The sequence below is a fragment of the Apaloderma vittatum genome, unplaced genomic scaffold (assembly GCF_000703405.1).
Source record: "Apaloderma vittatum isolate BGI_N311 unplaced genomic scaffold, ASM70340v1 scaffold22568, whole genome shotgun sequence".
In the NCBI taxonomy this organism is placed as follows: domain Eukaryota; kingdom Metazoa; phylum Chordata; class Aves; order Trogoniformes; family Trogonidae; genus Apaloderma; species Apaloderma vittatum.
Window position 1 is genome coordinate 11,620 of NW_009729342.1, and position 15,266 is coordinate 26,885.

At 36.4% G+C, this 15,266-nt stretch overlaps 1 protein-coding gene across 1 annotated transcript; it reads right to left on the reverse strand.

Moving 5' to 3' along the window:
* Positions 1 to 201: 201 nt before the first annotated feature.
* Positions 202 to 14,173, reverse strand: ANGPTL5 (angiopoietin-like 5). Its single transcript, XM_009874409.1, has 8 exons — positions 13,949 to 14,173; positions 12,067 to 12,214; positions 10,451 to 10,554; positions 9,746 to 9,839; positions 8,750 to 8,850; positions 3,741 to 3,861; positions 2,254 to 2,439; positions 202 to 1,049 (listed from the first exon to the last, which is right to left on the reverse strand). The coding sequence occupies exons 1-8, from the start codon at positions 14,045 to 14,047 to the stop codon at positions 730 to 732; spliced, it is 1,173 nt and encodes a 390-aa protein (XP_009872711.1). The 5' UTR covers positions 14,048 to 14,173; the 3' UTR covers positions 202 to 729.
* Positions 14,174 to 15,266: the final 1,093 nt, after the last annotated feature.

The window sequence follows — 15,266 nt, forward strand, 5'->3', positions numbered from 1 at the left end:
ATTCCAAAAGTTATATGAAATGTTACACATTTTCTTTGAAAAAAATGTGTTCGTTTGAAGTGAATTGTGAAATAGACAATAGTAGAGTAAAAATCTGATTATGAAACACATTGACTATGAAAATTAAATACAAAACAGACCATAATTCTTGTATGTGAGTATCTACCTTACTTGTATAACAATTGGGCCCTGAGAGTATACAGAACCTTAAGTATGTGTTGAAATAAGTCAGTGTTATCTTGCCTGATAAGGAATATACAAAGAAGAGCTGATTCTGGAAAATTAACCTAAGGTGAATAAAAGGTATTTTCCTGTAATATAATGATGGAAATGGGAGGTATATGACTTCTTAAAAGAAAAATTCCTGTAATTTCTTGGCAATTCAGATATGCAGAGAGACAGAAAAAACACATTCAAAAGTCAGCATTACATTCCTTTTTGAATTTTTTCCACTGTCTCTGAGATTGCATAAGAGGCAGCTGAGCAAAAGCTGACAAACAGTTAAGTTACATCCATTTTCTGAAAAATATATTCTTCTTAGGACCTTCTTACTCAATTGGGAACACTACAAATGCTGACATTTCATAATAAAAATGAGTAACTGTATTATGGAAATATCTAATAAAGTTTTAAGACCAAACTGTTCAAGTGGAAATGAAAGGTATTTATGATGCAGCAATACATTATCCCACATAACTGCAAGTAGAGATATATTTCTGCTTTCATAGATTAATGGAAATATGGCTTATAGGTTCTCCGAACTTTCATTGAAACTGATTTAATTCGGACTGGTTTGTTGTTCATTGTCCATGTATCCCAGTGAATCCCAGTTGCAAGAAATCTACCTGTGTAGCGATGAACACCATTAAGATTCGCAAGGCCGCACCGGCTGAACCACCATCCAGTGTTATCACTGAAGTTACTGCAGCTCTTTACAGGCTGTTCTTTAATAGTGCACATTGGCCTGCATCCATCGTTATCGACATCAAAGGTGCTGAAAGGCATTGAATTCTGATTGTCTTCTTTTCTATATCCTCTAAATGCATCACCTAAGCACAACAGATGAAACAGAAGGATAGAAGTGTTATTTATGGAGAAACATAACATTTCTTACTTGTTGCATACCTCACAAACTTTTCCTCTGAATTTATTAGAAAAACAGATTTCTTCAAAATTGGTTTAAGAGCACTGAACAATGAGCTGGCAATGTGTTAAAGACATAGGAAAGAAAAAGAATAAAATACTGAGAAGTGCAGAAGCAGTTGAAATTGGATGAAACAACTTTATATTGTTGCATTTAGTGACACACACTAGCAATGAAGGTAAAGACTTCTGACCTCAAAGGCAGTGGAAGAAGAGACCAAAGAAAGGAAAAGGGTTGTTAACTTCATATTTTCCAGTGATGTGCTCAAAGCCACAGAGTGAGTCATGAGACAAAACAGAATTGTTAAAACACAAAGGTCAGTGATTACTGGTTCTGCTGTCTTACTAAAGAAACCATGTTTCTTACAAATACAAGTAAAGCACTAACACATTTAGAGCATAACTTTTACGTTGGTAATAAGGAACATTCTCACATATTAGTAAACATGCAAAAAAAAAAAGGAAAAAGCATTAAGCCATGATGCAATACTTAACACAAATGTTTGCATGTTTAGTGCAATAAGGGAGTTGTGGAATTGTAAATTAATTTGGGTCTCTATATCAGCCAGTAACTCTTATACACTGGAGGCCTAATTTGTTCCAGTTAGTTTCTTAAAAAAACTATCCTTTGTACGCCGCTATCTGGGCACTTCTGAGCTAACCAAAGCAAAAAGTCAGAAAGACTCCCACTAACATCAGCAAATTTGGGATGAGATAATGGACAGCTAAAGGATTGGACCATTAGAGAAATATACACAAACACATGCAGAATAGCTATGTATCATATATATATATTCTCTAGGGACTTGAATCCATTGAAGTTCCTTTATTTTCTTTAAAAAAGAAGTGTTTATTCAATTATTCCATTAAAGACTTCAAAGCAATAGAATAAAATGATTTCTTACTATGTAAAGATTGATGTTGGCATAACCAATCACTACATCAGTAACCATTTGTCTTCACAAGTGTTCATTATGCACCAGAGAAAAATGTATTAGCAATAAACATTTTTAAAGTTATCCTAAGTAAGTATTACTCTTTTGAATGCATTTTTTCTCATTAAGAAAGGGAGCAGCTCTCTGTAAACACTTTAAAGAAGGAGTTTCTTACCAGCATTTCCTGAATAACGCCCCAAATGAATCTTAAAAGAACATGTTTCATCCTCTATCCAAAATCCATCATATGATGCATAGGCATGCTTGTCTTTTTCTGATTCCAAATCCACATAAAGACTGAAACTAGTGGCTTTTTGATTTACTATGTGAAAAATCTTCCTCAGTCCAAGCCAAAACTCCCCTAAACCAGAAATATAATATAGAGTTTAATGTTTAGAAGTGGAAAGTGTAAAAGAAAAAATGGATTTTTTTAGTCTTTCTGTTTTCCTTTCTGAACCAAATTATAGGCATATATTCCTTTAAATAATTTTACGATAGGCTGTGAAAGGCTAATGAAGGTACAGAGTAATCTTCCTACTTCATTGGGAAATCTATGGAAAGAATTCCCATGCGTGCATCATCTTTTACTCTGAGACATTTTTAGAAAATAGTCCCCCTTATAACTTTCTAGTGTTCACCTTCAATATACCTTAGAAGACCACAAAAACTGCATGTGCTAAAGATCCACTCGATCCTAAGTTCCTAAGGGCAACACTGAGAAATGATAAATATTAGCAACAAAACTCAAATCCTATTCACAAGCTTGCTTCTTCTGTAAATCACACTTTTTTCAATGAAAGGTTGCCATAGATGAGTTGCGCTTTTTTGTATGGTTGAAAAGGTGTGTGCCTCCTCTGCAGTCCCAGATAAACTCCTGAAAAAGCAACTGGTTTTCAACTTGCTGGCTGAAAGGTGGGAGTTAAAAAGTAATTTGATGTTGCCCGGGTTTCGGCACCACTTGTTGCCTATCGAGGCGTAACGACCTGGTTCAAGGAACGATACGGCGACCGACTCCGGGTCACTCGGGCCATCAGCACACTGACACCAATGTGGTGGATGGCAAAATGGCATTTATTAGTATGCAACACAGTGTTATATAGCCTTGATTTACAACGTAACTTCCGTCTGCTTACGTTAGAAGCTATAGGGAGGGGATTCCTTGTCTTTCCATACAACGCGAAATCTTCCGGCCGCCGGGCCCTTGCTACCAACAATTTGACAGAACTGAAATATTTCTGTTTCGTTTCTAACTTCACATGCCTTGTAGTGAAATGTTATTGACTTTCCTCTACTTTAAGGAAGTATTTCACAAATGTGTTTAAACCTAAGTTGGGGCGGGGGGGGTTAAATCTAAAAAAAAAAAAAAAAAGAAATACAGTTATGCATTATTTTAGGAAGAAAATATCACAACATTTTAAAAACCTCTTGTGAGTCTGAGGATTAGCAATGGCTAAAGACTCCAGTAGGGTGATAGCCATTATTGAGAAGATGACACAGTATATTTAGTGAAAAAAACCTCTTAAGTAGAAATAAGACTTTTAAGAAATAAGAACTTTACTCTCTATTCCACTAAAAATCCAACACAATTTAATGCAATGTAGCTCACATAAAGGCAGCAGAAACACTACGTCCAAAGCACTTTAGAGTATTTAAAATTAATACCAGAAAGGATACCAAATCCATCCAGATATTCAGACCATGTTCTCTGGAATGGAATGATTCCATCAGTTCTTTTCTGAATCACAGTCCATCCACCTCCCTGAAAATCCATGTCACACAAAACCTAAAATAGGCATAGATATGATTAAGCATTCTTGAAGCAGCTGTTATGAAGAAAACATTTAATTAAATAAAGGTGGACTATTCGTAGTTCTGCTAAGCAACGTATCTTTCAAATAACAAAGATGAAAGAAAATAAGAAAACAAAGCTGCAGTATTTTCTTATATATTCTTGCTTGACTGCCTGATTTGGATATTTCCTCAACTAGTAGAAACTGTTGCATGCAAATGTCTGCTCATATCAGATATAATAGATGAGCTTTGATAAATGTTACTGGATATACCTTTATTTCATCAACGCAAATTAGACACAACTTCTTATATGTTCTCCCTCACCATCATACCTTCTTTCACAGAAATACTATGCTTGTGATGCCTGGGAAATGTAGAGCACTTAATAAAGGTGAGGAAATGAGAAAAGTGATAGCTATAACCCAGTATGTAAGAATTTATGCTGGAGCAGCAAAAAACTCTACATAAGAAGGGGCCCCAATCCAGGGAAGTCCCGAGGTGAACATTTAACAGCCTGCAGCTGAGGAGTACCACTGAATGCATAAGATCAACTCTCAAATTTATGAGGCTTTATGAGTCTTCGCTAAAATTTGTGCCCAGCGGCATGTCAAATGGCAGCAGTCGAGCTGCCCTCGGCAGTGGAATATCACCTTATGTGGCACATTTTCTCCTCAGCTTATTGTACAGCTGAGGTCCCTAAGTTAGGAATCTTATTGCCCTTGTCTCCCCTGGAATCCTCCTAACAGAGAGAAATGTGTATTCATAGCGTGGCTCCGCAAAACCAAGATCTAAATTACCCTCTGCTGATGTTAGTCACCTTCTCTGTCTACAGAAAGGGCCCCTCAACCCTTGGCTGCTCTCTGGGGATTTCAGCTAAGGGCTAGAAAGTTAAACAGAATGTATCCAGGTCCCCCTGGGTCTTTTTCAAGTATGTCCCCGGTGCCAGAGTTTGACCAGTTCCAACAGGGATTAGAAAGTCTGAGAATCCTGACGTAGAAAGGTGCAATTGCATATTCAGACCCTGTACCACCTAGGCTGTTCAAAGTAGCTCTAGGGGATACGATGCTTAATTAGTGTTTAAAAACAGAGGCTCATTTGTCAGTGTCTCACAGTGTGACTAATATCAGGAGAGCCATTAAGCTACTTGTGATAACAAAAGGAAGTTCAGAATAAAACATTGGCTATCAATAAATCATAACATTAAGCAGATGCACAAGTAAAGAAGGAATATTTTGTTCATGGTACAGGGAATCTGCACAATGAAAAATGTTTCAGATGAGAGAGATTTGCAAACTTAGCAAGTCGCTAAGAGTAGAGTCTAGGTGGAGGTCAGTTTAATCCTCAAAAAAATTGTGGCCATCTGAGCACCCCCATTGTCTGTACCAGCCAGATACTTGTCATGAAACCAAAGACTTGTTCCTTGGCAGGAACACATCAACATCATATTCACAATGTCTGTGACTTAATGCCTTCTCTATGAATAACAAGAAAGCAACAGGGCAGATCTGCAAAGGGATCTAATACAATCTGGGGAATCTTGGATCTTCAAGTAAATCAATGCCATTGGATGCTTTGATCAATCTTTGCAACACAAATATTAAATGAATCATAGTAAGGGTCATGTACATGAAAGAAAATGATGGGCTCTGTTCCCTGGAGAATCACATGCTTATTGCAGTCACCCAAGGAGAGTGGAAATGGATTTAAAAAAGAAACACAGGAGATTCCAAAATGAGTATTTAGATGTAAATACCTAAAACTCAGTAAAAATAATCCCATTGCCTCATCTGCTCTCTTGAGAAGATGATTGTGTGCTTGGATACTCCTCTCACTCTTGAGTCAGAAATAAAAAGAGGAGCCCACTTGGTCACTACATCAGTCTTCAGTCCAATATAAACCAGTGGGAGTGTCGACCATTCTCAGAAAGAGCAGATTTGGTTCTACATGAAATGTCATCAGCCGGGTAGATATGGCACCCAAACATACGCCAGTTAAGTAAAAATATGAGATAGATACACAAAAAAAAGTCATTGCTGTGTAGTTTCCTATTTCTTTCTATGCTGGAAATGATGCAATTTTCTTTCTTAGAGCCTTCCAATAGTTAATCCGCTTTACAGCTTGTTCTGTATCTCCTATCATGCCAGGAATGAGGGGCATGACTGTGCCAGGTACAATTTAAATTAAATGAGCACGAGGATGCTTCTACTGAATGTTTTTTCCCTCTGCATCTTTAGTGTGTATAAGAAGAATATTCCAAACAGCTGTTTAGTTTGTCTGACCCACCTTGGAAATACCATTGGTGCAAATTTACTTATTGTAAAACGAATCAGAAAGTGTTCATGATTCAAGTTTCCAGAAGTGAAATTGGTTTAAATTGCCTCATATTTGAATTCTTGGAGAAAAGCCCATTTGGGAATAATGTTCCAAGATGATGAGGACTTGCCCCTACCACTGAAACTGGATACTCTTAAAGCCCCTGGAATTCAGGTTTCGATTAGCCTGAGTTAAGCATTAAAATCTATATTCACATTTGAAAATGAGTGAAAACATGAGAAAAGGATCAAGTTGTCTAAAAGATTTTCTTCATTTATCGGGAACATTTAAGCAAATGATTCCAATGACATTTTGGTTTAGTTCCAGTTACATTTAAAGGGCAGCTTATTGCTGAAAAGGTCCTCATTGAAATAAATTGATTTTGGTTTTGCTCTGTTTTCTAGTTTTTAGTTTTTTACTATGTTTTTTGCCTATTTGTACTTTTCTTAGTTTGACAGTCTGCACAATGTCCAGAACTCTTGGCTATTAGCCCCCTAAAACTCGTTCTAATCTCTTAACAGTTTGATACCTTTGTTCATCTTTTCTCTTGTACTGCTTTTATGCTTCAGCACATGGAAGAATTTGCATTAAACAGTTTTCCTTAAGATAACATTCTTTATGGAACACACATACCTTAGATATTTTTCTCTGAGAACTTTTTGGCACTATCTTTTCAGTTCTATGTAACATATACCAGACAAGAAATGAGATGCACATTTCATGGCTGCAGACATTTCTTCTCATTATTTATTGTTACCTTGTGCTTTTAATCAAATTATTATGATTATTCTTTTTGTTTCTTGTTCTCCTTAAGGAACCTTTCAACTCATATAACCCATTCTCAGATCCTAGCAGGAACTCTAAATGTGGAAAAGTGTCAAAAATACTTTTGAGGTGAAAGGAGCTTTAGCATTTCAGATTTACTTGCCAAAAGCTGTAAATGAAGAGAAATCCCTTTTCTCTTGCAGATTAGTCATACTGTCTCTCAGAAGAAGTAATCTGGGTAAGATATGAATGTTTCCATAATGGAATCCCTCTCAATTCAGAAGAAATTATGAAACAGATGCATTTTGTAGTATGGTTCATCCTGGGGTGAGGTAGACAGCATTTTCTTCATAGTATAAATAAGGTTGTTCTGTCACCACTTCTACCAGTTTTTACCTTTCCTTTACCTGGAACAAACTTGCTGATGAGATACAGATCTTTTCCCTGAGCTCGCTGCATTGTACAGAGAGAAGGACAAGGTTTTCTATCAGGGGTCTGTAAAACCAAGTTCATTTTTGTTTCTGAGATCCCAGCATAATTCTGATGCCTTTTTCTAACCCATTTGAGCTCTTTTTTGGTAGCATTTTGTCAGGTTCCAATTGTCTAGAGATAAAGGGTTCCATCCTTCCTTTGTTATATACAAAGGGAGACTATAAAGTTAGATATTAAATTTTTCTACTTATTAGCTGGCTTAAACTCCACATTTTTTTCTCAAAAAACTAATGACCTCAGCAGATACTGCAAAACTGAAGTTTTGAAAGTGCCGTATCTGTCTTTCCACTATACATAGGGCTTCCCTAATTGTTACAGCCTGAAATGGAAATAAACAGACAAAACAAATTGTTCCTTGTGTTTGCATGGATCTGCATGTTCTGACCCAGAGGAAATTAACACAAAACTCTCTTCTTCTAGATGAGTGCTATACTCTGAGCAATTACAGAAAATGCAGGTGGTGACAGGAAGCACAAGTGCTGCAGATCATCCTGCATTTCATCCTTTTTTTTTAATCTTAAACTGTATATCCTACAAACTGGATATGAAAACTAAAAGTTTATTTAGATGCCTCCCTGCCTCAAGACAGATATACTGATGCTTAGACAAGACCTAAGCACCTACTGTCCAAACTAATGTACACTGGATATCAGGAAGAAGTTCATCACAATGAGGGTGGTGAAACCCTGGCCCAGGTTGCCCAGAGAGGTGGTGGAGGCTCCATCCCTGGAGGTGAGGCTGGATGGGGCTCTGAGCAACCTGATTGAGATAAAGATGTCCCTGCTCACTGCAGGGGGGTTGGACTGGATGACCTTTAATGGTCCCTTCCAGCCCAACACATTCTGTGATTCTATGATCTGCACCTATATTTAGATGCCTGTAGAGTATCAGTCCAAGCTACAGACGTCAGCCGAGTCACCTCTCAGAGAAGGCAACACTATCCAGTCATCCAGCAGATAATTCAAAAAGCAAAAGGAAACAAATGGATCAGTCACTTGGCTCCTCATTTTTCCATTTCTAAAATAGAAAATAACAGTACTTCTCAGTGTCCAAAAGGGGTGCTGGAAGATACCTTGGGTTTTCCTCTTTGGAACATTTTTCACTGTATATGAAAAACGATGATGAGATCTTATAACAGAGATTCAATTTCTTTGTAGAAAATTAGAAACTTGGCAAAATTATAGTAAAGGCAGATAGACTTGGATGATTTAATACATTTCTCATTCTTCTGTTGAAAATTGTCACAGAGAAGACTATTAAACATATGCTAAGTGCAAATTATGACTAACCTGAGAGAAAAATTTATTTACCTCAAAAGGATAATTTGATCCTTCTGGATGGATAATGTACAGACCAGTTGGAGTTTTTGAAACTGAACCAACGGTGTCTTTAATATGAGTGCAATCCAGCCCTAAAGAACAAAGTATTTGATTAAGTTCATTAGCAAAATATGTTTAAAAAAACCTCATACAGATTAAGCACAGAAATATTATTTTTCTTGGTAACATGAATGACTTCAAATAGTATTTTCTTGTCATGCAAATTTTAAAATGATATTGTGTCATTAATTTACCTTATAAATGAAATTTTTCCGAACTCCATTAAGCTCAGAAAGAAGTATAATTTATATTGTATAGCAAAAGTTTTTTCTAATCTTAACTGATATGATATGTGTCTGGGTCATTTTACAGATTTTATTTGGGTAACATTTGCACAGAGGAAAAGATGTATTATCTGGGAAAGGATGCCTTTTCATGCAGATACTTTTATTTATACTTGTAAAAACCTTTACATCAGAATGCATATATAAAAGCCCCTTTGCTTCTGTTAAGTCAGGTCTGTGTTAACTGTACAAGCAGTTTCTATGGCCAGTAGGCCTGGTAAGAGGTAATGTCTCGTTTAGCTGGGATGGACACTACAAAGAAGATGAACTGTCCAGCGTACAAGTGACTTCCATCCCATCTGAAGGAGGATATTGAAATGCAGAGCACGCTTTATATCTTTGCAAGAGAAAGTGCCATTTAGCGACATCAGATCACTTAGGAACTGATGATCATACTTGGTATTTTACATAAAAATGAACAAGATGCTAAACAAGATGCCCTGAATTATCAGATGCACATGATTCAAAGCAGTCTTTACGAAGACATTCTTAAATAGTTCACAAATTTTCCAGAGTTTATATGTTACTAACACAGAATAAATACTGTAAATGTTGTAATTGTTTACCTTTGGTTTAATTAATTCATTGTCAAGAAACAGAAAAAAAAGGCAAGTGGTCAAGAATAAATGCAAAAAATACTTACCATGAGACTGAACTGCTTTGTAAGGAAGTGGATCTAAATGCTTTCTTAAAACTTCTGTGTTCAAAAGAAGAATCCTGTTCATGAGTTCATTTACCTGCAAATTCAAATAAAAGATCTTTAATTAGGTTGCCGTAGGGAATTTTGCATTCTAAGGATGTTCTTTTCTGACTCCTAATAAATATAAAACAAAGTTCATTTTTGTGATGAACCTTCATGACATTACATTAGTGATTACATTTGTGATTCGTACCTTCTTTAGGTGGATTCTTCCGACTTTTTACATCTCTCATCCAAAATAATTTTTAGGCACAATTTGAGTTAATTCAAAAAAAGGCCTTCAGTTTGATTAAGGCTTTTTATCTGTACTGAGTAATGCACAGTGTTTGTAAACCACTGTCAGAGTTAACGATAATACAATTTGTCATCGATAATATAATATGATATGTCATCTGCACAAACATGACAGCAAGCAATGTGGAGGACTAGTCCTCCACTTACCCTGCTCCCACCGAGTTGCTGACCTTCAGGGGGTGCTTAGGACTCCTCATGGAAATGGACCTCACACCCTACCCGAGGTGCAAGGAATGGTGATACTCTGATGCTACTGTTTTAAAATGACAATATAAATGCTTTGTTTTCCTCAGTTAGACAATACTTGTAGTGAGAAATATTAAATAAAAATTGTTATGTTAAAGAAAAATGTACCTGATTAGAAAGGTAATCCAAAGAAGACTGTTGATCATCCATCATGTTTCTTACCAGTTTTTTTGTACTTCTTGTGTATTCAGCCAGAGAGTTCTGCAAATTTCCTTTAAAAGAAACACGTTCATCCACTTTGTTACATAAATCTAGAAATATTCTTGACTGAATTATGCCACATTTATTAAATTAACGGAATAAGAAAAGTGCTTAACCTTAGGGTACCTAAAAGTGAAACGACAGTAGTACAGAGACTACAGGTCAAAGCCAAAGGTGTTAAAAACCTCAGCCTCACTGGCTACAGTGAAAACATCTTAAGAAGTGATGGCTCTTCTTAAGATCTGAAGAATTTCATCTTATCTTTGGGCAATGTGAATGACTAGTTAATGGATATCATGGAAATACAAATGCAAATGATAAAAGACAGATATATATAAGGTTTCCTGCCATTCTAAATTTACTCAGCCACTCTGCTGCTCCTGGTTTTTGCCCTGATGCTAAAAATATATAATAACAAATAAATAAATCTGCCAAGTAATTAATAATATATTATAGAATCATAGAATCATTAAAGGTTGGAAAAGACTGTTAAGATCATCTAGTCCAGCTGTCTACCCAACACTACCACGACCACTAAATCACGTCATCTACACATTTTTTGAACACCTTCAGAGATGGCAACTTCACCACTTCCCTGGGCAGCCTGTTCCAATGCCTTGCCCCTCTTTCAGTAAAGAAATTTTTCCTAATATCTAATCTAAACCTCCTCTGGTGCAACTTGAGGCCATTTCCTCTTGTCCTATCATTAGTAACTTGGGAGAAGAGACCAACACCCACCTCACCACAACCTCCTTTCAGGTAGTTGTAGAGAGCAATGAGGTCTCCTCTCAGCCTCCTCTTCTCCAGACTAAACAATCTCAGCTCCCTCAGCCGCTCTTCATAAGACACGTTCTCTAGACCTCTCATCAGCTTCGTTACTCTTCTCTGAACCTGCTCCAGCACCTCCACATCTTTCTTATACTGCGGCACCCAAAACTGAACATCGTACTCAAGCTGTGGCCTCATTATAAAAGAATATGGGAAAGACAAGAATTTGGGCATTTTTTTTCTGAGGCTGATGATATCATTTGGTTTGTAGTTTGTCAGGGCAATAAAGAATGTCCTGCATAAGTTTCTGTAAAAGGCAAGATGAGGTGTAGATTTCCTCCCACTTTACGTAACTAATTAACAAACTAACTGACTCCCTCTTAACTCCCTCAGGCTTAACTCGGATGTTTAAATGAGGGACAGGCACCCTAGTCTTCCTCTCTAACAGAGAGATGTGCCAACATTCAGAAGGTAACACGGCTGTAGGTAGGCCGAGCCACTGCTGGGATTTGCCTGTTTTCACCAGTGATTATAAAAATGAGCATGAGTATGCATTGTTGCACAAACTGCACCCCAAAAACACAGCACCGCAAATTTTCTGAACAGTATTCAGCCTGGGCAGCATGGTCAAAAGCTGTCGCATGTGCTCAAGAAGAGTAAAAAATAAATTAGCACAGCATAGCGTAGCATAGCAGAGGATTGCGTAGCACGGCATTGCATAGCTCATGGCTAGAGTATTCTTTATGAATACATACTGCACATGTCATGTTTTTCCCCTCGTAAAATTTTAGCTTGAACATCACATGGTATAAGGCATTGTTCTTTTTGTTTTGAAATATCTGCAGATTTATTTTTTTCTTCTGCCTTGAGTGGCTCCTCCACAGCTCCAACATTTCTTGTGCCCTGTTGTACCAAACAATGGAGGAGGAAATAAATTGATCATAATGCATATATAAAATAGCTCAGCCTGCCAAAATGAAGATTACTCCATGGGTCCTCCTGTAAAACCTGTTTTTTAGAGCTTTGTCAAGTGATAATTAACAGAGCTGAGACCAAGGCCTGTTAGATGTCTTCTGCTTAGTCACACCTCAGAAAAGAAAGAGAGTTTCAGAGGTAAAGAGTAATCTCTATAAATTTAAAAACTACCAGCAGCATCTCTGGTAAAGCATTCTGACTGTGAGCACTGTGAACTGGAAGCAAGAACTTGCAAGTCCTGCATTTAAGAAGCTCACATTTTAGGAATCATCACACCCAACAGACATCTTAAATGTTAACAAAGTTTTTTTCACTGGAAAGGAAGAGGCTTTTGGATTTACCACATATTAGGAAAACACTTTGACTCCTGAAAGTCCCTAAATTGATTGCTTTGATCATGGCAATATTTGCACAAGGTATTAATCTATGCACACAAGCATTCCTGAGCAGATTTGCAGACAAACTCAGCATTACAAAAAAATATTTTAGAGACTCTCATAGAGGAAGGAATAAAGGGGCACTATTCTCCAGCACACTTTCATCTGAAATAGTAACAATAAAAGCATTGGTAAAACTAGTTACACTTGTTCATGTTCTTTTAAAAGAAGATTTTCATATTTAGTCTTTTTTCTTCCATGGTGCCATGTGACATAAAATAAGGGAATGAATGCCTCTGACTCATCACTTAAGGAAATGCTAATAGTAATTCCTGAAATATGTGTAATTTTCCAAAGACTAAGAAACATGTTTTCATTTGAGTCTTTGTTTGTTGATTCCATAATGTCAGTAAAACACTGTAATATGTTCACATACCATATTTTCAAATATAAATAGGATCCCTAGAAACATAAAGATTTTAATGAAAAAGAAAATTTATTTAGACTTTAATATAACTTCAATGTCATTGTCTCCTATCCTGCTTCAGGTTTCTCTTTCTGGTGTTGGCACTACACTGGCAAAGCATTGAACAGATTTTTCCTGACTTCTGCTTTTAAAAAGCGAAAATAAAAATTACATAAAACTGTTAACAAGGACATTTTACAAAAAAAAAAAAAGGTTTCTGAATTATTAATGTAATTGCATTTTGTGTCAGGAGATAAATGCTAGAGAACTAAAAGAATATGTTTCTTTAATTTTGTAATAAGCACAAAATAAAGGAAGAAGAATTCTGTAAAAGATACAAATAGATCACTTGAAACTTATAAATGGATCACTTGAAACTGTGGCTTGTTCAAAGGGCTTTATCACAGCTACTCACCAGCTGTTCAATTAAATACTGTCGAGCAAATATTTTTAATCAATATTTATTTTTAACAAAAGCCAACATGAAACAGGCAATTAAGTATGACCTCAGCAATTCAAGCAAAAACTGTGACTCGTCCAAAAACAATAGTTACTCTGTGTTTGCAGTCATGCAGATGAGATTAAAAATATGGCCTAACAACGGAGCTGTGATGAAGGACATTAACATAGAAATGTTCTAATATACTGAATTCTTAAAATTTCAATGCAGTTTCTCTGTCTGGAAATACCTGATTCTTCTGTATTTTTGTCTCTATCCTGAAGAAAGTAATTTACACTTGGAAAACATCTGACGCTTTTCTGAGAAATCATTCAGTTACATTCGTTATCTTATATAAGCAAAGAAATTGCAAATCTTACCTTAGATGAACAAGGCTGGAAGCTACTTGTGACAGCCTCTCCTACATTGAACAAAAAAATACTAAGACAAATCAGTGAAGTTAGACTAAGACAGTTCATCTTGAAGAAATGCAAACGTTTTGACGGGTTTCAAATTTCCGTGGAAAGGATTGTACACTATGAAAGTCCTGAGCTAACTCTTTGGGAATGTCTACAGCACAAAGAGCAGCCAACACATCACTCCTTTAATGCCTGGATTTAATAAACCACGTTGCAATTGTGCAGTAGATTTTATATACTACTGTTTGTATCCTGAGAGCAATTACTGTTCCTCACCTCTACATGACACATCAAACATATATATTTTCATTGTGATAAAACCAGGACAGATTTCTCATATGCTAATTTTGAGCATTCATCTATATTTGGTATTGAGTAGTCTGGGCTACTCGAAAGACAAACTAGTATTAATCAACATCTTCATCTTCTTTTACAAATGCTTTTATTACTACAGTGAAGGTGTTTATATTGGTGTGGTGCTAGTGAACTAGAACAGGCTGTGGAGGCAATTTTATACTATGTCCTAAAAGCAAATTCAAAGCAGAAAACTGAAAAATATTGCTTTAAGGTAATACTTTATGTTACATAGAGAGTTGTTTACTGGGAGGACAATAAGAGTCTCTTGGTCTCACTGGTAGCCCACCTATAGGAACACAGGTATTGAGACAATCATTCGAACCCAACATTTTTTTATTCCTGAAGAATATTAAAGTACAAGAGGATGTCCTGAAAAAGAAGATAATTCAATGTAGTCCACAGAAACCTAATTAAAGCTATAAGGCACTTACAGTTTTGACCCACTCATATATATTACTTTTGTATCTTAAAAAATTGATCGGATACGTTAACCAAAAAGCAAATTATCTGGAAAGTTCATAAAGCTCCAACAGATTTTCAACTCCTAATGGACATTAGAGAATTTAAATTGTCTGTGATCTGGCTGAATAAATGAAACCTTGGCTTCTAACGTACCACTGGGGGACGCGCTGTCTAAAGGATCATCAGAATATGCTGTTCAACATCACCTTCACTGGTACAGCCAGACAGCGTTACAAATTTGTCTTGATACTGTGGTTCATCTCCATGACTGTCAGAAACTGGAAATAACTTTTGCTGCAAAGAGATCTGAAAGCAATTGGGAGTGGGGGTTAATAGTTTTAAATCCAGATTTTAGTACAGTTTTCAATCTAATGTTTTATTTCAAAATTCATAGCTAAAGAGCACTAGGCATTGTATCCGGCCTCTCCCTGAGAGGCTCTTCACTATCTCTCAAAAACAA